At 35.6% G+C, this 23814-nt stretch overlaps 1 protein-coding gene across 1 annotated transcript in view; it reads left to right on the top strand.

Moving 5' to 3' along the window:
- Window positions 1–23814, top strand: part of ARHGAP15 (Rho GTPase activating protein 15) — an 817445-nt gene that overhangs the window by 572025 nt on the left and 221606 nt on the right. Inside the window, exon 10 of the mRNA XM_044669898.1 lies at window positions 356–433. Within this exon, the coding sequence (XP_044525833.1) occupies window positions 356–433 (78 nt within the window). The remainder of the gene's footprint in view (window positions 1–355; window positions 434–23814) is intronic.

Raw genomic sequence — 23814 nt, 5'->3', positions numbered from 1 at the left:
TGTTTAATATGTTCACTATAACTCCACACTATCTACTACCATCCCACATACTTATCAAACATTCATATCAATTAATGATGAAATGCCTAAAATGCTTCTGAAAAAAATGACAAATTTAGAATTCGTTTACTTGGGGTTTAAATATATTTCTATTTTGCTATTATTGCATTGAGAGCCAAAATGCCAGAATTGATTATTTTTCTTCAGAAAGGGACAGGACATTTGATAGAGATTCACTGTACTCTTCCTCCTCACATTCATTAAAGTATCTTTTTTCATTGTTGTTTTCCTGTCACTCACTTCTTATAGCAAATGCTTACATGAGCCCATATGAAATATGCACCTCTATTTCTAGGTCTGGATGTTGATGGAATATATCGAGTTAGTGGCAATCTGGCAACAATACAGAAGCTACGATTTATTGTCAATCAAGGTAAGTGATTCCTTCCCCTCAGTCATTTTTTTTAGTGTTCTCCTATCACTAACTATATTTCAGACTCCGCTATAGGCAGTGAATATAGGTTGATGAGTTGAAGGAAAAGAGAAACAGTAAAGAAGTACAAAGAATAATTAACCAGAGAAGGAAAGAATAATGGGGGAGTAGAAGAGAGCCAAAAAACGAAAGACGGAAGAGTACAGATCAACTGGAAGTAACAAAAAAAAAAAAAAAAAAAAAAGATAAGGAACACAGTAAACAAACTGGGAGGAGACAGAATAAGAGGAGAGAAAAGGACTGTAATGGAACTTACATTGGAATTATAAGCAAGAATTCAGATAGATAAGCAATAGAATCACAAAATTTGGTTATATACGGAGAAAACCAAGGAGACTTAAACACTTAGAAATTAGAATTAATTTTAAAAAACATTTTCATTATCATCAAACTTCTGGAATTCTCTGTTTTGTATTTTTGTATTTTTAAACAATGGGTCTATTTAATTAGAAATCAAGGAGTCAAAGACTTTTCTATGATTCTTTACTGGCAGTGATGTGGAAAAATAAGAATATGTAAAGAAATTCTGAGCATAAAATGCTCAAATATATTATTTTCTGATCTAGAATGCAAGCCAACTAGAGGATGACAATGAATGGAAGAAGATAACATTCCAGTTGGGTAACTCATTGTAAACATCAGAGAGAGTCATGCTGGATAGAGAAAACTGGCAGTGTATATAAATAAGAGATCATTATCACTGGACATATAATAGATAAGGTCTACTCTTGAGTTGAGACATATGGAGCCTTAAAGAAATTGTAAAGCAATAGAGTTGGGGGAGAAACTGCTGTTTCACCTTAAATATGCCATGCATTTGTTGTTATTCTTGGCTTACCTTTTTGTGTTGTTGTTCCCAAAAGGAGTTGAGTAGTCACTGAATATATTTACTGATAAGGAGTTTATCAGAGTTCTCTGGTGTATTCTATTAAACTTAGTGTTTGGAGAAGTAGCCAGTGTTGTTTGATATGTCTTTGGAATGGACTAAGGTTCTGATGAATCTAACCCTAAGCATCAGAGATAATGAATATCTATTTAGTATCTAACTAGAGTGGGGATGGGGTCTTTGGGAGAGATTGAAGAGCTAAAGAGAAGTGGGAGGAAAAAAGCTAAGTTTGGGAGGCTTTCACTTGACTCTATAGTTCTTCCAAAGTATCCTCCTGTTCTTCTTAGCATTTGACATCCCTTAAAGGGAACTATCATTGGAGGCAGCTAGGTGGCTCAGTGGATTGAGAGATAGGGCTAGAGATGGGAGGTCCCGGACTCAAATCCAGTCTCAGATACCTCCTAGCTGTGTGACCCTAGACAAATCACTTAACCACCATTGCCTAGCCCCAATATACAAAACCAATATGCAGTATTGATTCTAAGATGGAAGGTAAGGGTTCAAAAAAAAGTGTCCATAATTCCTAACACCAAATATAACTTGTCACCAGTGAGTATTTATTAACCTTTGTGAGCCTTTGTCTTTTTTTAAATTACATATAATTTTTAATAATAATTAACTGCTTCAGGGACAGTGGGGGGGACTTTTGTAACAAACATGCATAGACTAGCTAAAGAAATTCCCCCATTGGACACACACACATATGCGCAATCCTGTACCCCTTGTCTGTCAGTTCTTGCCTTCTGCAGTCAGACTTGGTCACTGCTTTAATCAGTTAAATCTTTCAAAGTTATTTGCCTTTACAATCTTTTATTGTATATACAATTCTGCTCACTTCACTCTGCATTAGTTCATACAAGGGTTCCCTGAAGTCCCGGAAGCTATCATTTTCATCATTTCTTCGGGCATAATGGTATTCCATTTCATTCCCAGTCTTTGTCTTTCATGATTTGCTTTCCAGCCTGGAAGAAGTGAGGTAGTTAAATACAAGGCTCTGGTTCTTGGTTTGGAAGAGCTGGCTTTGAAACCCGGGACTTCTGCTTACTAACTGTATAAATTTATACAACTCACTTAACCTTTTGAACTTAATGACTTCTATGGTCCTTAATAGGTTTACATTCTATAACTATCACCAACTTTGCTCGTATTGGCCTAATTTGAGTGAGAATATTCTCTGAGGGGAAAAAAATGTATGAACTGGGCCCAGCCTCATTTTTGTTCCCTTTTCAATTAGCTAAAATCATTCCTGCAATATATTTTGTGCTGGAAGTATATCCTGATTGGGATTCTAGACAGCTGGGCAACACATTTTTCCTACAGAAAAGAAATCTGAAAACAGAAGCAGCACTAGAAACAAACACTAGTTGCATTTCCTGCCTTAAAAAAATATGCTCAGCAGTATGAAAAGGCAGAAAAGAATCATCTGCAATGAAAATATGAAATCTGTCCATCTTGTCTTTTGCAATCTAAACTTCACTATCCTCTAAGGCTTTGTAATTGCTCATGTTTTCATGAGATTTGACAATGTAAAGCTGGACAGAAGGCCTTAGTTGGTATCTGGTAGCACAGAATTGTCAGTAAACTCTCTGGTTTATAGCACTGTCAGAACAGAACACACAGAATGCAAATAATGCTACATTAGGACTTTTGACACTCTCAACTATGTCCAAGTTTTTATAAAAATGACTTTGGATTAGACGGTCAAAGGAAAGCATACACAGCCAACTCTCAATTATCAGTGATCAGATTATCTTTTTAATGAATCACTTACAGGAGACCTGTAACCTCCTCCCTTATGTCACCCATCTGGGTCTTAGTCTACTGACAGTAGAGCCAAACCAGGAGGGCAGTCAAGGCTGGGCACAGAAAATGTTGCATTGTCTAAGCATATGGTTATGTGTGTGTGTGCATACATGCATGTATGTGGGGGAGGATGCCTGCGTTAGGACTGAGGGATTCTAAGAAGATGAAATGACAAACCATGTGAAAATGCCTTGTAAAGAATTACATACTACTATAATAATTGATAAGGTTAATTACTAATAATGTAAGTGTTCACAATTGAAATTTAAATAACTATACTTTTTATTTTAACATTAAAATTTATGTTCTTTTTTCATTATTAACCCAGATAATTGGTATTTGGCTATATATTGAGATAAATTAAATTTATTTTATTTTGACTCATATTTGATTTCATGTTCTTCACTGTTCTAACCCTTGGTAATTTTAAATACCTCCATTGGTCCACAGTAAACTTGTTTTATTGTTCTCTAAACCTAAAGATATCATTTGGGATGGGATATTCTGATTAATGCATCCAGATCTCTATTTCAGTAAAATTGAATTTTTGTTTATTTTTTATATTTATTATATATTTTGTGTATTTTTGTATATTTCTTTGTATCTTTCTTTAAATCACCACAATAATAAGAAGCATTTATTGAATGCTTGCAAAGAAAGAAAATCTGCACTGAATATATATCATACATATACCATCTACTCTTTATTTCTAGTGGAACGGCTGCATTCTGCTAATTGGTGAGGGTAAATAATATTGATACGGTAGTGGGCAAACAATAAAAATTTTCAGCAATTGAGATGTCTTATGCTACCTTCAAGCCAGCCTGAGCTTTACTGTGATGCTAGAATTTTTTTTTCTTTATTTAGGGCTTAATGCTCTAATACCACAGAAATTTCTTTAAAATTTCTAATAGAATATATGTTCTTTGAAAGCAAGGCTTATTTTATTTTTATTTTTTTTGTATTGCCAGCAAATAATCCAAGGTTTTGTCCATAATGAGCATGTAATGAATGTTTATTAAATTGGATTGAATTCTTAGGTACACTGCTTTCTAAATTTGTAGTCCCTTTCCTTTGTCTTTTGATGTGACAGTGAACAAAACCATGAACCTTTTAGCTGAATTGGATGACTGTTCCAAGTTCTATCCTTTGCCATCTTTAAGCAATATCTTGTTTTTCTCCAATAAAATAGGGTGCATGAACCTAGATTCAGAGTACCATGGATCTGATATCCTATATTAATACTGCAGAATGTTCTATGATCTCATCATTGCATTCTCATTCATGCACATTCTTACAAAGCATTTTTACAAAGTTTTAGTATATGAGATCTTGGTTCACAATTTAATGACTTCTAACAATGGGACTTTTGGGGTATTCTGGGAGAACTGACACCTTTAGTATGAGGGCTTGCTGATCCCTTTAAAGGACTACTTGTCTACCTTTGGTGTCCTCCTTTCAACTACTCTAATTTTTGGCTCCAAGAAACTGTAGCATTTTCAGTAACCACTCCCCAGTAAAACTGTCTCAGCAGATGAGTTAAACTAGGTTGAGGACAATGGACAAAATTCAAATTCATTGGAAGTTAGGAGAGGGTCTACCCCATGAAGATATTCCCCTGAGGAATGGACAAATAAAAGCTATTTGTTCCAATGGAGATGAAGGGAGCTGAAGCAAGCACTGGGGAACACATAAGAGTTTAGTCAGTCACTGAAGATGCCAAGGTCATCTTCTGAATCCCAGGTCATCATCACTAGTCCTGAGCACTGGCACTGGACTTAGATGACTCTGAAAGAGAGAAAGTGAGGCTGACAACTTCTTGAAACTACTTGACTTAAATCCATTAATCAAGTCGAGATATCACCCTGTAATGTCATTGGTCCTCTTTGAAAATGAACAAGCAAGATCCTAATATTTTGTGTAAGGATCCTAATATTTTTATCTGTATTACCTGCTCATTCTCCTCCCTCATTTTCAGTACATTTTCCCACAAATAATACATTTCTGCCTTTAGAATCATTTTTAAAACCATTTAAAGAATATTTAAACAATCCCATCTCAGAAAAATAAATTGGATAAACCATCAATGAATTCCCTATGAAGAAAGCTCCATGGCCAGATGAATTCACAAGTGGAGTAAATTCTACCAAACATTCAAAGAACAATTAATTCCAATGCTATATAAATTATTTGAAAAAGTAACTGAGGAAGGAACTCTGCCAAATTCCTTTAATGACATGAATATAGTGTTGATACCTAAACCAGGAAGAGAAAAAAATAGAAAAAGAAAACTACCCAATACCTCCTCTTATAGGGAAGCCTTGTCTCCAACTCCTGTGGGGCAGTACGACCATCCAGGTCACCCAGTTTTGGGGTGACACCCCCTCAAAGTCTCAGGAGTGTATATATGGTAAGAGGGGAGAGCTAGAAGAGAATCTCACCCTCATAGACCTTCTCTCTCTCCCTTCTGTCATAACATTTGGGTACTGGCTCTCTTTTATTCTTACAAGATCCTTAATGATTATTGATGTCAAAATTTTAACCAAAAAAAATTTTAAGTTAAAGTACAAATAAGTACTTTCCTTCTGCAAAATGCAGATTGTTGGAAGGCTTTGAAGAGGATCAGTAGCCATAAGGTTAGAAGTAGTGCAATGTAATGGAATGAGAACTAAATTTAAATAAATATCATCATCTAGATTAAAATCCCAGCTCCAATATTTATCAGCTTTATACAAGTTAACCTCGGTAAAATGAGACAAATACCACTTGATTTCTCTAAATCATATAGCTCATGTTAGAAAAGCATTTTCTATGAGAGTACCACAAAAATGTTATCAATGTACTAGTGAGACAGGGTAGCAAGGTGGCACAGTGGAGAGAGTGCCAGACCTGGCGTCAGAAAAACTCATTTTCTTGAATTAAAATCTGACCTCAGACACTTACTATCTATGTGACCCTGGGTAGGTCACTTCATTCTATTTGTCTCAGTTTCCTCATCTGTAAAATGAGCTGGAGAAGGAAATGGCAAATCACTCCAGTATCTTTGTCAAACAAATACCCAAATGGGATCACAAAGAGTCAGACACAATTGAGAGGCAACTGAACAAACAGTTATTTATACATCTTTGTTTATCCTGAAGGAACAGAACAAAAATCATTTTGCACATTCTAGAGGGAAATAAGGTAATCTAGAGTGGTGGATATTGAGCCAGTCTCTAAGCCAGAAGAACCTGGGTTCAAAATGCACCTCTGGCATATATGGGCCATGTGACCTACATTAGTTATACAATGTTCTTTTAGGCAACTGAGAGTATAAATTCAAAAAAAGAAAATAAAATGGTGCATGCATTAGAAGAAGTTGCCTCACCTGAGAGTCCCCTATACTGACGAATTCACAACTCAAAAACCAAACCATATCCTGCCTATCAAATACTAGGGCCCAAACCCTGGGTAAATGGGCAGAACCTGAATCTTAAGATTTTTAGAATTTGGTGTAAAAGGAACCCCAGAAATCATCTAGTTCAGCTCTTTAATTTTGTAGATTAGGAAATTAAAACTTAGAAAAGTTAAATGATTTGCTTGGGGTCTCATAGCTAATAAGTGACAGAGCTGGGATTCAAACTCAAGACCTGTGATTCCCAATCCAGAATTCTTTTCATTGTGCTATCTCTCTTCTGAGTGTTTAACACTAACAAAGATTCCTCCACCTATTTGTGTATCTCTAGAACAGGTAAGAAATATGTCTTTTTAGGAACTCAGGTAATTTTCTTCATGTAATCATAGAGTACAAAGGAAGACTTTGTGATGTAGTTATCTTAACAAACACCCAGGAAGAATACAATATATACTTCCCATCTTCTGTAGATCCAGGGAAAGGATTGATCTGAGAGTGTATGTATGGATATGGATTTTTAAACAGAGGAGAAAAATGTCATTCTTTCATTTTTTTTGGTTACATAGTTTGGATATCTTTGTTCACCCAAATCCCATTGGAATAGAAGTAAAAAATTGACTATTGGCTTAAATAGATGGTATCACTTGTTTTGATCACACTGAGAATTTGCACTCACCCGTGCAAATCAACTATCAAAGGCCCTATTTTGTGTTATCAACTGTACCTAAACTGTTTTTTTTATAGATTGGACCTTAGAGCAAAGCAAAGCATTAACTTTAGTAGCTGTCTCTGTGCTGTTATTATCTGAAGCATCAGAAATTGAATAAAAGAAGGGAACACTGAGAAAGGATGTGAACAATTGGCAGTTTCATCATGAAATAAGCAATTGGATGAAGCAAGGAAAGATCTGGAGAGGGATTTTAGAACCTATAGTCCTGTTTTTATAAAACAACCTCTGTATCAAGTTCATTCATTTTTCTATTAAGTGAATTTATTTTGCCCTCCTATTATTTTTTAAAGCAAGGTATTTCCTTAAGCTGACTTTTCTCTGGCCACTAACAGCAACAACAACAAAACAAACCATATTATTTGCTTTATCCTATTCCACAGGACTCTGTGTGTGTGTGTGTGTGTGTGTGTGTGTGTGTATGTGTGTGTTTGTGTATGTTTTGGTAAAGCAGACCATTGATATTACAACTTTTTGGCTTCATCATGACAAGATTATCTTTTAACAATGATTTATTTTTCCCATTAAAGGCTGAAAAGATCACTTAATCATAAAGTGGCCAAAGTATAGCATCTTTCAGGGCTTTGGAAACTTTCTTAGCTCTCATTTTTCAGCTCCAAGTGTATCTATGAACTAGGAGTTGCAGAGCCTTTTGATGACAACACTTTACTTTCTTCTCAGGAGTTTAAAAGAATGCCCAATCATTGCTGAAAGATGCTGCCCATAGAAGTCAAACCAAAAATGGCTCTTATGTCCTTTGCATATACATTTTATATAAGGGTTTGATCCACCATCGAATGAGCTCATGTATGGCTCATTTAAGGCCCTAAAGGTCACAGTTCCTGGATGTAGCATCTCATCTGCAATAGGTCCTATCATATGTGACAATGATCACCCTCTGAGTTTATGTTTAAAATGGCAGAACAATACCTACAGTTCCTGACTCATAAAACCATTGTGAGGCTCACCTGAGGTATGGTTTGTGAAGTGCTTTGCAAATATTAATGTGCTATCCTTATAAATATCAAGTAATGTTATTATCCATTTCAGGCCAATCCATAATACACACATTTTTGACCTGATAACAAAATTCAACCAAAGAACAGATTGTAATAATAAATCAACAACAATTCATTAATTGGTGAACTTATGACAGTCTTTGCACTCGAGATATAAATTCAAAAAAAGAAATTATCTCTACTTTCAGGGGGCTAACCTTCTATCATGGAAATAACATGTATAAACACATACATAGGTTTATGCAAAACTCACAGAAAATACCAAATTAATATAAGTAAGTTGAATACCAGGCAATTAGGGTAGGAGGGTACTAACAGTTCAGGAGATGAAGAAATGCTTCCCGAATGTGATATTTGAGGTATGTCTTGAAGGAAATGAAGGATTCTACAAGATTCAAGAGATAATAAGCAAGAAACAACCAATACATGAAGATGAGGGATATATCTCTTTATGCCATGTGTGAGGAACAGAGAACAGGTCCATGTGGCTAAACTGTAAAGTGGAAGAGAGGAAATAATATACAATCAGGCCATAAAAATACATTAGAATCACATTGTAAAGGGTTTTAAAGTGCAAACCAAAGAGTTTCTATATCACCCAGTGATAAGAGCCACTGGAGTATATTGGAAAAGAGAGTAACATGATCAGAATTGGGTTTAAGGAAATTCACTGCAGCTTCTCTGTGGAAAATAGATTGAAACAGGGAGAAACTTGAGGTAGAAAAGTCAGTTTGGGGGGGGTGTCTAGGCAAGAGATGAATAAAGCCTGGAAAAGGGTTATTGCTATGTAAGTAGAAAGAAAGGGTCACATTTGAGAAATGTGGCAATACCAAGATTTGGTAAATGATTGGACATGTAGAGTGAGAAGCTGAGGATAATGTCAAGGTAATTAACCTGGGATACTAGAAGAGTGGTGATGCCTTTAACAGAAATGAGAATATTGGGAAAGGAGGGATTAGGAGGTAAAGGCAAGAAGTTCTTTTGGAGCATGTTGATTTTCTAAGATTGTTCCAGGATATCTAGTTTTAAATGGCCAATAGGCAGCCAGTAATGTGAGACTGAAGTTCAAAGGAGACATTTGAGCTGGATTTATACATCTGTGAATCATGTATATAGAGATCATAGCTGAGGCATCCCTTAACATAGTTAGGGAAACATCCATAGTTAGAAGGCATGAAATGAATGGTGAATGATGCAACAGCAAAGAATACTAAGGAGAGGTAAAATAGGTTGAAGATTTTTCTCTACATCTTTTAACCTGTTTCACCTGTCATTTGCTTCTTATAAAAAATAGTTCAAATAGCATGGTATTCCCAAAAATGTACAGAACAAAAGGGGAAACTATAATAATACCAATCAGTGATCAGTCTTTCTCTATTTTAACCAGTTATGGAATTAATGACAAACTGACCTTTATTTTACTTCTTTTTTTGCACTCCTGAAACAGCAATTACTAGCATATTTTACTGAACAAGCTAAATGAACCTTTCCCCCACTCTCTCTTTGGCCTACACAATGACCATAATCTCCCTTTCCAAAATACCTGGTGTTTGTGCAGCTGGTAAAGATATTGACCTTATGTTAGGAAATTACCTTGGCACTCCCTAGAGGTAGACCTTACATTTCAACCAAGAATCTGATGGGAATGTGCAGATTACTCAATTGCAAAAGAGACTGTTTCATGGTTATTGTTTTTTTAAGATGGTCTTGGAAAAAAAAAGAGTTCACTCCAAGAATGGAAAATCACCACAATATATTTGATATATACAAAACCTGTGATGTTTCTTGAGTTCAGAAAAGTGATTTCTATTTGACATAATGACATTTTTCTTTAAGGATTTTAATTCTGCTGCCTTGCATTAATTTCTTCTCCATTCTGCATGTACATCAAAAGTGTTTTTTTTTTTAAAAAAGAATAAGGGAACAGATTAAGTAGCAAAGGAATATGTTAACTAATCAGAAGATTGTAATAATAGATCTAGTTGTTAAACTAAGAAAGGAGCACCAGTATGACTGAATGCAATTTATTCTTTTTGCAAATGACAAAGTTCATAAGCTGGCATTAACTCTGCCTCTGGCTAAGGGCAATACTAAAAAAAAATATCTACACACAACTTTGAAATTGGAATTTGGAATTGGGTTAGTAATCTGAGCAAAACCACTGGCAGTATTTCTCAAAATTGCAAGACTTTTCAGATCATGTAGAATCTTTCTAAACAACTTTGAAAGGAAAAGGAATCTTACCAAAAATTTTATTAATGATGATCAGAAATTTGTCTAATTTCATAATGTTGGCAATGTTGAGCAAAGTGTTTGCCATGAAGAAAAGAGTTATTCACACAATCAGACTGAATACTCTAGAGCAGTGATGGGCAAACTACGGCCCACAGTCTAGATGCTGCCCCCTGAAATGTTCTATCCAGCAGTACGACATTATTCCTAATCTGACGAATACAATGTGTAGGATACGATACAATGAAACTTCGAAAGAGTTGCCTTAGAAACAAACTGACAGATGAGCATTTCATTTCCTTTGGCCCCCTCTTTAAAAAGTTTGCCCATCACTCCTCTAGAGCAACAAATAAAAATACCTTAGAGGTCAGAGATTTAGAAGTGAGAGATACCTCAAAGAACTTATCATTTAACCCTTTCATTATAAAGATGAAAAAAATTAATTCCTAGAGAGATTGTCATTTGCCCAAGGTCATATAGGTAGCAAATGTCAAAGCCAAGAATCGAACACTGGTTCTATGACTTTCAGAGCTAGTGTTAGGTTTCAGTCCAGGGTCTACCTCTGAATGAAATTACCTTCTTATGAATTCCTTATGATAATTAAGTTCTCTTGTATAAAGTCCCCCAAAAGATTCAATATATCATGTAATGATGGCCTATTTAAATTTAAAGATGTCATATAACTCATACTCAAAGAAAGATTTCTTAGCTATAATTTATTAAACTTAAATAGTAACTATCTAGTAATAATAATAATGATGATAGCATTTATATATCACTTTATGATTTGCAAATCACTTTTCAAGTTTAACTCATTTAATCTTCATAATAATCTTGTGAAGTAGGTATTATTATCCACATTTTGCAAATCAAGAAACTGAGGCACAACTAGGTTAAGGGACTTGTCCAAGATCACATAACTACTAAACGTTTGATGCAGTATTTAAACTCATTTCTTCCTAACTCTGAGTCCCACACTTTAAAGCCTAAAAGAAACAAAACAATTAGTACATGAACTAGGCTGTTCCATAAACTGAATTTTTTACTAATTCAAACCATACTAGAGAACAAAAAGGCCCAAGCCATATTTGCTCAGTCAGATCAGCCAAGACTGAAGAACATCTTGTCCTGAATACTTTTTTACACTTAAGAATAGAAAAGGAGTCAATATAATACAAGAAATGACAAATAAGATGATCACAAAAATCCTGGAAAGACTAGTATGAAGTGATGCAAAGTGAAGTGAGCAGGAGAAGAACATTGTACACAGTAACAGCAATAAAAGTAAGATGATCAGCTGTAAATGACTTAACTATTACCACAAATGCAAGGATCCAGGACTCCTCAAGGGGACTCATGATGAAAAAAGCTATCTACTATCATAGAAGGAACTGATAGTCTGAATGCAGATTAAAGAATTCCATTCTTCACTTTATTTCCTCCATTAATTTTTCTCTAGTGTAAGCTATGTGTATCTTCTTTCACAACATGATAAACATGGAAGTAGGTATTGTATAATAATATGTGTACAACCTATATCATATTACCTGCTCTCTTGAGGAAGGGGGAGGAGAGGGAAGGAGTAAGAGAGAATGGAGGACAAAATGTCAGAAAATGATTACAGAAAATCGTTCTGGCATAATTTGGGGAAAATTCTTTAAAAGAAAAAAAAAGAAATCAGTACATCAACATTAAGCAGTAGTCTAGGTACATTTGATTATACCCATTATTTAGATGCTAGAGAAGAATGCACATAGAGTTTGGTCAATACCTTTGGAAAGGGGGTTTTGAGGAGGGAGAGCTGAAAGGTACCTATAGATCAGTGATTCCCAAAGTGGGTGCCACTGCCCCCTGGTGGGTGCTGCAGCAATCCAGGGAGGCAGTGATGGCCACACTTTTTTTGTATTACCTTCTATTCTGAGTTCAATAAATAGTTTCATTATTTCCAGGGGGTGCTAAGTAATATTTTTTCTGGAAATGGGGCGGTAGGCCAAAAAAGTTTGGGAACCACTGCTATAGATTATTTATCTCAATTCCCCACTAAGATCTTCTCCCTCTCTCTATACATTACCCACGTCTATCTAATATGAGAATGGGCTAGGTCTAGCCTAACCTATCTGCCAAACAAACTGCATACAGGATAAATAGGACATTATTAAGAGGAAAGATAGTAGAATGAAAAGGATTTGAGAGAATCTCTCTCTCTCTGAAAGCTGAAATTTTAAGAAGGCAAGAAACTCAGTAAGTGTAGTTGAGGAGGGAAAGGTTTCCAGGCATGGAGAATGGTCAGAAAAAATGCCGGGAGTGAAGCGATGGACAGCAAAGAGGCCAGTGACACAGGATGGAAGTATATGAGGGAAGGAATATGTAAGAAGACTGGAAAAGTGAGAGGGGACTAGGCTATGAAGGGCAATGAACACCAAGAAGAGAATTATATATTTGATCCTGAAGGATATAGGAATCCACTGGAATTTATTGAGTAGGTAGGTAAGAAGAATGGATCTGCACTTTATGGAAATCATTTTGGTTCCAGAGTGAAGGATGCACTAGGGAAGGGGGAAGACTTGAGGCAAGGAGCCACAACCAAGTCCAGGCTTGGGGAAATGAAGGCCTACAACAGAATGGTGGCGGTGTTAGAAGAGAAAAAGAGGTATTTTGGAAAGATGTTACAAAGGTGAAATCACAGATTTTGACAACAAATTAGATGAAGCAGTGAGAGTTTGTGGGTGTTGAAGTTGAGTGAGTGAGAAGTTGAGGATGATTGCTAATTTTTGGACCTGAGGCAATGAGAAGATGATGTTGCCCTCTATAATAAAAGGGAAAGTAGGAGGTAGAGGAGGGTGTAGGAGGCATGGCAAAGAGTTCTCTTTTGGACATGTTGCATTTCCTGGACATTAAGTTCAAAATGTCTGAAAAGCAATTGAAGATGAGTTATATTCTAATCGTATTAAGAACAGTCACATAGTATAGTTAGAACTAACTTTAAACTCCCAAGGACAGTATTTAGGGAAAATCAGGAGTCATGGAAGAATTGGAAAAGAGGGGAATGGTTCCCTAAGACTCCTGTTAAAGGGCCATATTTTAATAGTACATCATTCACAAAGGAAATTATTGTTTATAGTAATTACAGTTGTGATGTCATTTATATTGATATAATAGATTTTTTTCCCTCCCAAGGAACTCAAAGTTCTTTATAAAAATTTCCTAACAGTGTGATTTGGGGAGAGGAAAAGAATTCTCATCCTCCTCAATGTACTTCAGAAACCCACAAACAACTCTGAGGTATCACCTCAACCTAGAAGATTGGCTAAAATGATAGCAGGGGAGAGTAATGAATGTTGAAAGGGATGTGGCAAAATTGGGACATTAATGAACTGCTCATGGAGTTGTGAACTGATCCAGCCATTCTGGATGGCAATTTGGAATTGTGCCCAAAGAATGATAAAAGAATGCCTGCCCTTTGATCCAGACATGTCATTGCTGGGTTTGTACCCAAAAGAGATCATAGATAAACAGACTTGTACAAAAATATTTATAACCATGCTCTTTGTGGTGGCAAAAAACTGGAAAATGAGGGTATGCCCTTCAATTGGGGAATGGCTGAACAAGTTGTGGTATATGCTGGTGATGGAATACTATTGTGCTCAAAGGAATAATAAACTAGAGGAATTCCAAGTGAACTGGAAAGACCTCCAGGAATTGATGCAGAGTGAAAGGAGCAGAGCCAGAAGAACATTGTACACAGAGACTGATACACTGTGGTAAAATCAAATGTAATGGACTTCTGTACTAGCAGCAATGCAATGACCCAGGACAATTCTGAGGGATTTATGGAAAAGAACGCTACCCATACTCGGAGGAAGAATTACAGGAAAGGAAACACAGAAGAAAAACAACTGCTTGAACACATGGGTTGATGCAGACATGATTGGGGATTTAGACTTGAAACAACCACACCAATGCAACTATCAATAATATGGAAATAGGTCTTGATTGATGACACATGTTAAAACCAGTGGAAATGAGCATTAGCTATGGGGGGGGAGAGTTTAAGTGGGTAAAGGGGAAAGTAAAAACATGAATCATGGAAACATGGAAAATTTTTCTAAAAAGAAAAAAAGGAAAAAAAAAGAAACCCACAAACTTCTTTTAGAAAAAGAATTTCTCTGTTTCTCTGAAGTCTGTAGATCAGTCAACAGAGCTGGCTTTAGGACATCCTGAAAGCAAAGACCATGAGGGGAATAAGAAAGCTGTTGTCCATGAAATCTTTTCCTGAATTCTTGCTGGGAATTAGTAGGATTCTGAGAATCTCAGGGGTATAACAGAAAAGGGGATATTAGCAGTGATAGTTATTAAGATAGCTATCTCCTAGATAAGATTTAACAGTGGCAGATTCTGATCTATTGAAGACCCTTGCATTAGAAACTGTTAGGACTAAAATTCTCTGAAAACTGTATCTTAATTTATATTTATTAAACCATTTAAAAAGAGAATCATAGAAAGAAAACGCCCTTCTCAAGCCTTCTCCCCTAGCCAGTGCTGGCCTGCATTGGCACCCTGCTAGCCACTTTCCTCAAGCCAACTGTGGGGCTTTCCAGTGCTCACCTAGCCACCTTCTCTTACCGTGATTCTGAGGCAGAAGAGGACTACTTCTTTTACCCAGTCCAATTTTATGCTTCTTGTGACATCACTTATCTAAGTCCCTCAGATTTGGCAGCCTCCAACCTCAGTCCAGTTCCCCCCAGAGAGTGAATCCCCCTAATCTTAAGTAGTTTGTTGATGGATAAAACATTAGTCTTTGTTCTTAATTCAGTCAAAGAGTGAGGTTGAATTTCAACCTCAATTAAAAAATTAGCAATTTTCTTTTTTTAATTCAATTTATTTTATTATCACAATTAAATGTAATAACAATTTTCAACATATGTTTTTCTGACATTATAAAATCCAAATTGTCTCCCTTCCTCACTCCTCTCCCCCCTCTCAGAGACAATTAACTATTTGATCTGGGTAATACTTGTATTATCATGCAAAACATATTTCTATATTGTTCATTTTTGTAAGAGAATACTCATATAAAACCAAAACTCCAAAATAAAAGCATAAATAAACTAATGTGAAAGGTAATATGCTTTGATCTGCATCAGACTCCAACAATTCTCTCTGCAGGTGGATAACATTCTTTGTCATGTTCTTCAGAATTGTACTGGATCATATTCTGAGAATACATATACTGAGAATGACTAAGCCTTTCACAGTTGAGCATCATATAAAATTGCTATTACTTTATGTAATGTTCTCCAGGTTCTTCTTATTTCACTTTGCAACTGTTCATGCAGATCTTTCCAGCTTTTTCTGAAATCATCTTACTTATTTCTTTTAGCACAATAGTATTCCACCACCAACATATACGACAATTTGTTCAGCTATTCCCCAATGGATGATCATCCCCTCTATTTCCAATTCTTTGCCACCACAAAAAGGGCTACTATAAATATTTTTGAATAAGTAAGTCCTTTCCCCTTTTTTAAGATCTCTTTTGGTATACAGACCCAGTAGTGATACTACAGGAACAAAGAATATGAACAGTTTTATAGACCTTTGGATATAATTCCAAATTGTTCTCCAAAATGTTTAGATCAGTTCACAATTCCACCAAAAGTGAATCAGTGTCCCAATTTTGCCACATCCCCTTTATTATTTTATTTTTTATCCCCATTTAATCCTTTACTGTCAAATTGGAAAATCTGAAAAGTGGGAGGTAGTAACTCAGTTGTTTTAATTTACATTTCTCTAATCAAGAGTCATTTAGAACATTTTTTTCAGATGATTATTGATAGCTATGATTTCATCATCTGAAAATTGCTTGTTCATATTCTTTGATCATTTCTCATAAATTTGACTTAGCTCTGTATAAATTTAAGAAATAAGACCTTTTTCAAAGAAATTTATTATAATTTTTTCCCAGTTTGTTGTTTCCCTTCTAATCTTGCTTACATAATTATTTTTATAAAAGCCTTTTAATTTAATATAATCAAAATTATTCATTTTACATTTTATAGTGTTCTTTAACTCTTTTTTGGGAATAAATTCTTCCCTTCTTCATAGATCTGTCAGGAAAACAATTCTTTGTTTCCCTAATTTGCTTATGGTATTGTTCTTTACATCTAAATCACATACTGAAGAATGGGCTATTTTCAAACTCAATAGGAAATTTTCTCTTTAAAATCCAAGGCTGATCTTAGAGTACCAAGAGAAAGAAAAGAGTTTCAGGCTAGTGTTAAATTCTCAGAAACCGAACATGAAGTCAATGACTTAAAAAATAAAATCAGTGAAAATTCAGAGAATATTTGGAAGACTTATATTAACACTTGAAGAGTAAATTTTAAAAAAGTAAATATGGCTATAACAATGTAAACAGAAATAACAGTACAATAAAATCTAATGCTATATAATTAGAAAGATCAAATCTAGCCTAAGGGAACAGTTAAGAAAATCCACTTCTCTCCCTGTTCTTGCAGAAGTGATAGTCTCAAGGTACAGAATATTATCTGTAGTATTAGATAAAGCTCATGTGTTGGATTCCTTGAAATGTCTTTGTTTTTCCTCTTTTAATCTGTCTAAAAAGGATAGTTTGTCATACAAGGGAAGGAGACATTAAAAAATTAATGTGATAAACAAAAGATATCAATAAAAATAAATTTAAATTTGAAAATTCATTGAAATGGGTCAGTAACAATATGTGAGAAAAATGAGAGAAACACAAACACAAACTGATTAAATTTTAACTTAAAATTTAAATTAAAAAATGTTTTTCTGTGTATAGTTATATATTCTTGTTTAGTTGTTTTTCAGTTGTATCTGATACTTTTGTGAACCCTTTTGAGGTTTTCTTGATGTTTTTCTTGGCTTGCCATTTCCTTCTCCAGCTCATTTTACAGATGAGGAAACTGAGGCAAAGAGGACTAAGTGGCCTGCCCAGGGTTCCACAACTTGTAACTGTCTGAGGTTACATTTATACTCAAAAAGAAAAGACCTGAGTCTGATACTCATATCCACTGCACAACTTAGTCCACCACTATAAGTACCCACTTGGACATAAAAAATATAATCATACAAAATTCCTTTTTTTTCCTCTCTTCACCTCATATTCCAATCCTGACAAAGAAAAATGTGACTTTCTCATCTGTTCAATAAAAGGATGACTCGCCCAACATTACACAAACTCGTTTGACTTCTACTTCCAGTCTTATTTCACTAGCTCCTTTATCTCCAAAACCACGTCTTCACCCTTAACTATTAGATTTCCATTTTAATGGTCAGGCCAACCAACTTTTTACTGATAATGGCAATATGCTCAAATGGCCATTAGGCTCTTGCTTGAAGATCTTAAGTGAAAGAAAATCTACTACTTTCTGAGGTAACCCATCTGACTTCTGCATAGTTCTAATTGATAGGAAATTTTTCCATACATGAAGCTGAAATCTATCTCAAAATCTATCTCTTCCTGTCTTAATCCCAACTCTACCCCCTGTGACTCAATGGAACATAGTAAATCCTTCTTCTATGTGGTAATACCTCACATATTTCAAGACAGTATATATGTCTCCTCTGAGTATACATATATATACATATATATACATATATTTATGCAGGTTGTGTATATGGGTCAAGTATGGATATGTGTGTGGCATAAATATATAAATATTTTCATATATTAATATATGTGTATATTCAAATCTATACAGTCATATACACATATATATGCAGAACAATACAGATGGCAAAAGAAGGCTAGAGAAGACAGAAGGCCATACAAAGAACTATTTTAAAGCCCAATCTATAGCAAAAGGAACTAACCTGGGAAATTCAGGCTCCCAAGACACATAACTAAATATAAATTTACATGTGAAACAAGAAACTCCTGGATGATTTCCCCCATTTTTTTTGTTCAGATCACTCTGGATATTTGCAGAAGAGGCAAGATTTGGACACTGTCACTGAACAAGGAGTAAAAAAGTCTATGCTAATTGTAAAATACAGCCTCATGCCTCAAGGATCTGTAACCCAGCATTAATGAACTTTTTTTTAATACTCAGCTCAATCCTTACTGAAAAAGAAAAGATCTCTTTTAGCCAAATCCTCATATTCCTTATCTGCTAAAGGCAATATGTTTGCATCCCAAGTGAGAGAGAATGGTTAAAATAAGGACTTTAAAATGGGTTTAAAGTTTTGAAGACTTCTCTTGTTCATAATAATTTTCCCTAGAAAAGAAATTTATAAATTCCTTTCCCTAATGGTCCCTTTGCAAGAAAGCAAGAATATACCAGTATAAGTTCCACTGTAGGAAAATCAAAAATATCATGTAAACTACAAATATGTTAGCCAATTGAGAATATTTATTAACTAAATAATTTAATAATAAAGAAAATGCCTACTTGATTAATTGTTACAGAGTAAAAATTACAATAAAACTGTCTTGATCAGTGCTTTGCAGAAGCGCCATTACTGTCTGTGCAGTTGTTTAACAAGGATTTAATTGGAAAGATAAGTGAATGCACATTTAAAAGTATTGTTAATTTGCTTTATAATCACCCCATCCTTCACAGTATTGACAGCACTAGGCACAAACCCCTTTCTGTTTTACAAGTATTATTTTCCATATGTGCACAATAAATTCTGAAGCAGTAATTGGAAATTTTATGGATTCCAACATACCTAGTGTATTGAATTTAGAGGTTCAATATACCCTTTTAAGAGGTAACCTAACTATAGTTGTTTGGAAGAAGTGAAGGATCTCTGATCTATATATTTTCAACCATTTACTCTATGCCATACTTATGTTTTTGCCCCTTTCTATTAAAAAGTCATCCTTAATCCTAACCAAACAAGTATTGGCAAAAGAAAAATAGCCTTATAGGTTTATATTTATATTTTATTTCTTCAAGGATGCTTCATAAAAAAGTCTACTCAGATGCCCCACTGTGATATAAAGGTGACCTTGGATTCTTGAGTGTTATGTGGATTTTAAGTCCTATGCCACTAAAAAGGTTTAAAAGTATAGACTCAAGTAGCCTTTATGAAGGCCAGTATACACTAAATCTAGGGAAGGTGTTCATCCAAAGTTTGACCACCAAGAAATGGCTTATTTAGCCACTCTTATCTAAGCAAAAGACAAAAATACAACAATGGTCCCCTACCCTTTGAACTCAATATCTCCAGCATCAAACTAAAGAATATAGAAACCATTTTATCTAAAAAGCACTGGATGTCTTTGCCAATAGAAGATGCAACCAACAGGGAAAGAACAAGTTTATAGTAAAAGTTCATTGATAAAAGAGAGAAGAAAAGAGACAGAAGAATGTAAATATAGTCTTGTCTTACAAAACAGCAAAATTCCAGCTCAAGAAGGACCCGGAACGATATAGAACTGTGCCCAATCCCTAGAGCATTTGCAGATTCAAGCAGAAAGAGAGTAACAACCTAAAGTGGAACAGATATCCTAGCATTTTTAATGGTAAACTATTTTTGCTGATGATTATATTGGAACTATCACTTTAAACTCTAGCTACTCAATATAACATATTGGAAAACCAGAAACTACACTTCAGAAGATAAAGTCGGAATCAGAAGTTAGACTTGACCAAGTAGGCACTGAAGAAAAATATATTGAGGTAGACACCATTTTAAAGGAACACGTGGAGTAATGTTTAACATATCCTTATTATTACCATCATTCTATCTCACAGACATATATTGAGATTATATAATGCTCTGTGATAAAAGAATACAGCTCTCTGGAAAACATTGTTCAATGTTCCATTGAATTTAGGGAGATGCATGGTCAACTAAGTTACTTACTGACAGCATAGAGGATGTCCTAAAGAGAGGAAGATTCTAAAAGGATTAAATTTATCACAAATGGTACTCATGCCAATAAAAAGGTGACCAAGAAAAGCATTATTTTTAATAACGAAAATAGCAATAACAACTGGTATTTATCTTTTATTTGAGTCTCATAACAAACCTAGGGGATAGATGCTATTATTAATCATATTTTATACATAAGGAAAGTAGATAAACAAAAATGAAGTGTCAGGTAATATGCCTACTTTTTCATATCTATAAAATCTTTATTATGATGGTCTATGCATGTTACTGAGGGCTTCTGTTATGAAAACATGAGAAAGCAATACTCAGGCTTTCATAGAACACTTTTCAATATTTGACCACATTTTTATAACCCAAAAACTGACTGAAAAGTATAGAGAGATGAAGGTGTCTCACGTATACCAATTTTAAAGCATTTGACTCCATAGAATAATATTCAATTAATCTCAATGTCCTATGCATATACTAAGATTATATGAGTATGGCAAACATGACTATGCAAATAACTTAAATCAATAATACACTAGATGCTGACATCAATTTTTTAAAAAGAAGGCATTTTTTCACATAAGGTATTCACCAATGTCATAGAATCTGCTCTGACCAAAAGAAATAGAAATTCCATATTAATGAGTGGGTCTCCAAATGCTCTCATTTACAAATGTGATCTAACCAATTACGTGGACCTCACAATAGCAGAAAGCTACATCAAGAAATAATAGGGTTTGTCTACTTCTTTACATACACACTTTATAAATAAGGAAATCAATGTCCTATGAGGCTATGCAACTTCTCCAAGATCATATAGATTTCAATAGCAGAGTGAGGGTTTGAATTTGAATTTGAGGAATTGAATTTGAACCAAATCCAATGTTCTTTCTTCATACCACACTATTGCTAATAGAAAAGATTGCTCTGTCTACTCTGGAAAAATAAAGTGGTTAAAATGTAGATTACCTAGGTAAAGAAAATTAATTTATTTTAAAAGAATATCAAGTAATTGTGACAATATGCTTCTTATACATGCACATGTATATGTGTGTGTATGTGTGTATCCAGAGTTCATCTCCAAGACACTATTAAAAGACATGAACTTGAGCTGGGGATGCATTAGACTACATTTGTTAAACTTATTTCAATAATTCCCCCCAAAAGTAGCTGCTGACTCTTTTTGTAAGAACAAAACCCTGAAAATTTAGGCAATGCCCATTAGTTTAGAAATGGCTGAAGAAATTGTGGTATATGATTGTGATTAAATACTTTTGTGTTATAAGAAATGGGGAGTAGGATGATTTTCTTAAAAAAACTCTGGAAATCTTATATGAACTGATGCAAAGTGGAGTGAGAAGAATCAAGAGAACATTGAATATAGTAACAGCAATATTGTAACAATGATCAAATGTGAAAGATTTAAGAGGAAAAGATATATCTGCCTTCAAGTAGTCAAAAGGCTATCTTATGGAAAAGAGAGTATATTTGTTCAGTTTAACCCCAGAGGGCAGAACTAAAAGAAATGAATAAACAGTGCAGAAAGCAATTCTTTGTAAGGAAATCTTTCTCACAATTAGACCTATGCAAAATTACAGTGAGATGTATCAGAGGATAGTAAGTTTCCTCCCTTCCAAAGTTTTCTAGTAAGGGCTAATCACCTTGAGGATACTTTTAAGAGGAAAGTATTATATAGATATAGCTTGTGCTAAATGCCCCATTAGGTCTATCAAGAATATTAAATAATTGGTGAAGTCTATTAAATAAGATTATTCTAGTATATGTAATTAGGAAAGGAGTAAAGACCAGTCAACAACAACAATCTGGAACTTTGGGGGGATTCTCTATGGAAGATTTAGGAAAGGCATTGATATAGCTTATAGAGAATGAGACAGCTTGAAGGAGTTATCTTGTATTGCTCTCTTTGTGTTTTGTGTCTCTGCTTCTCTCTCTCTCTCTCTCTCTCTCTCTCTCTCTCTCTCTCTCTCTCTCTCTCTGTCTGTCTTTCTCTTCTCCCTCCCTCTCTCTGTCTCTGCCTCTCTCCTCTCCCTCCCTCTCTCTCTCCCCACTGCTGCTGCTTCTCTGCTTTGGAGGGAGTGTGTAAGCCATATGTGGGAGTTCTCTGTCCCTCTCATGGTGTGCCAGTCCCCTCCCAGGATTTTAGTCATAAGCAGAACAAGGAAGGGAGGCTTCTCCCTTGGGGGTGGAGAGAGAGTGGGGGTAGCCTTGGAATGCTGCAGAGAGCACAGGCTCTGAAGAATAGGGAAAGGTGAGTTTCTTTCTGTCTTTCTGCCTTTCCCAAGGTGTATGTTAATGAGAGCTTGCGTGAGGACAGATGGATTGAGCACAGCCCCCCTTTGGAAGACGTCAGATGTGTGTGTATGTGTGTATGTGTTTAGGGGGGTGTCTGAGGCACTGATCAGACCTGCGGGTTTGAGTGAAAATGCCCCCATAAACAGCCCTTTCTCCTGTCTCCTGTGTTTCAGAGGTGACCAAGATTCTTCTCTTTGCTGCCCAGGCCTCCCATCAGCTCGTACCACCTGAGGTGAGTGTGGCCTTGCTGACCTTTCCTTTCCTGCTTGGCCTGGCCTGGCACAGACAGCTGCTCCTGTGAGTGGGGAGCACCAGGATAGTCCCATAGACCTTACAGCCCCTTGTTATACAGATAAGGAAACTGAGGCACTGAGCACTTTCTTGCCCAGTGACACTTTGGTGTGTCTGAAGCAGGATTTGAATGTGAGGCTTCCTGTCTCCAAGTCCATTTTTTCATAGACCCTTAAGAGCAGGGAATGTCCTTATGAACTATCTGGTGTAACCATCTCTGAGGTCACATTTTATGGAGTCCTGGAATGATTTGCTTAACTTTGCATAGTTCGGTTAGTGCAGAGGTAGCCCTGGGGCCCAGACTGCCAACTCCTCATTGTTCGGCCTTCCTGGCATTGCTTCAGTGGTCACTGAAATGTCTGAGCCCTGCAGAGTGCCGCCTGATGTTGGTGGCACTGCCCTGGAGAGTATGGATTTTAGTCTCCATCTTTGTAACCTTGAATGGGGAGAGACAATACAGCAGTCATTCTTTTCACAAGGATGGGGCAGGGTGTCATCGCCAGAACAGCATTAGAAGTTAAGCTTTTGAGGGCAGTTAGGTGGCTCAATGAATTAAGAGCCAGGTCTAGAAAAAGGAGGTCTTGGATTCAAATCTGGCCTCAGACACTTCCTTGCTGTGTGACCCTGGGCAAGTTGCTTAACCCCCATTACCTAGCCTTTAATGCTCTTCTGCCTTGGAACCAATACTTGATTCCTGAAGGATGGGAAGAGTTTTTATGTTTAAAAAAAGATTGAGAAGTTCAGCTTTCCTTTCTAACTGAAAGTGATCCCTCTTTGTCA

This window comes from Gracilinanus agilis, chromosome 3 (genome assembly GCF_016433145.1).
Source record: "Gracilinanus agilis isolate LMUSP501 chromosome 3, AgileGrace, whole genome shotgun sequence".
NCBI lineage: Eukaryota > Metazoa > Chordata > Mammalia > Didelphimorphia > Didelphidae > Gracilinanus > Gracilinanus agilis.
The sequence above is the reverse complement of the archived record's forward strand: the minus strand, read 5'-3'. Positions and strand labels throughout refer to the sequence as shown.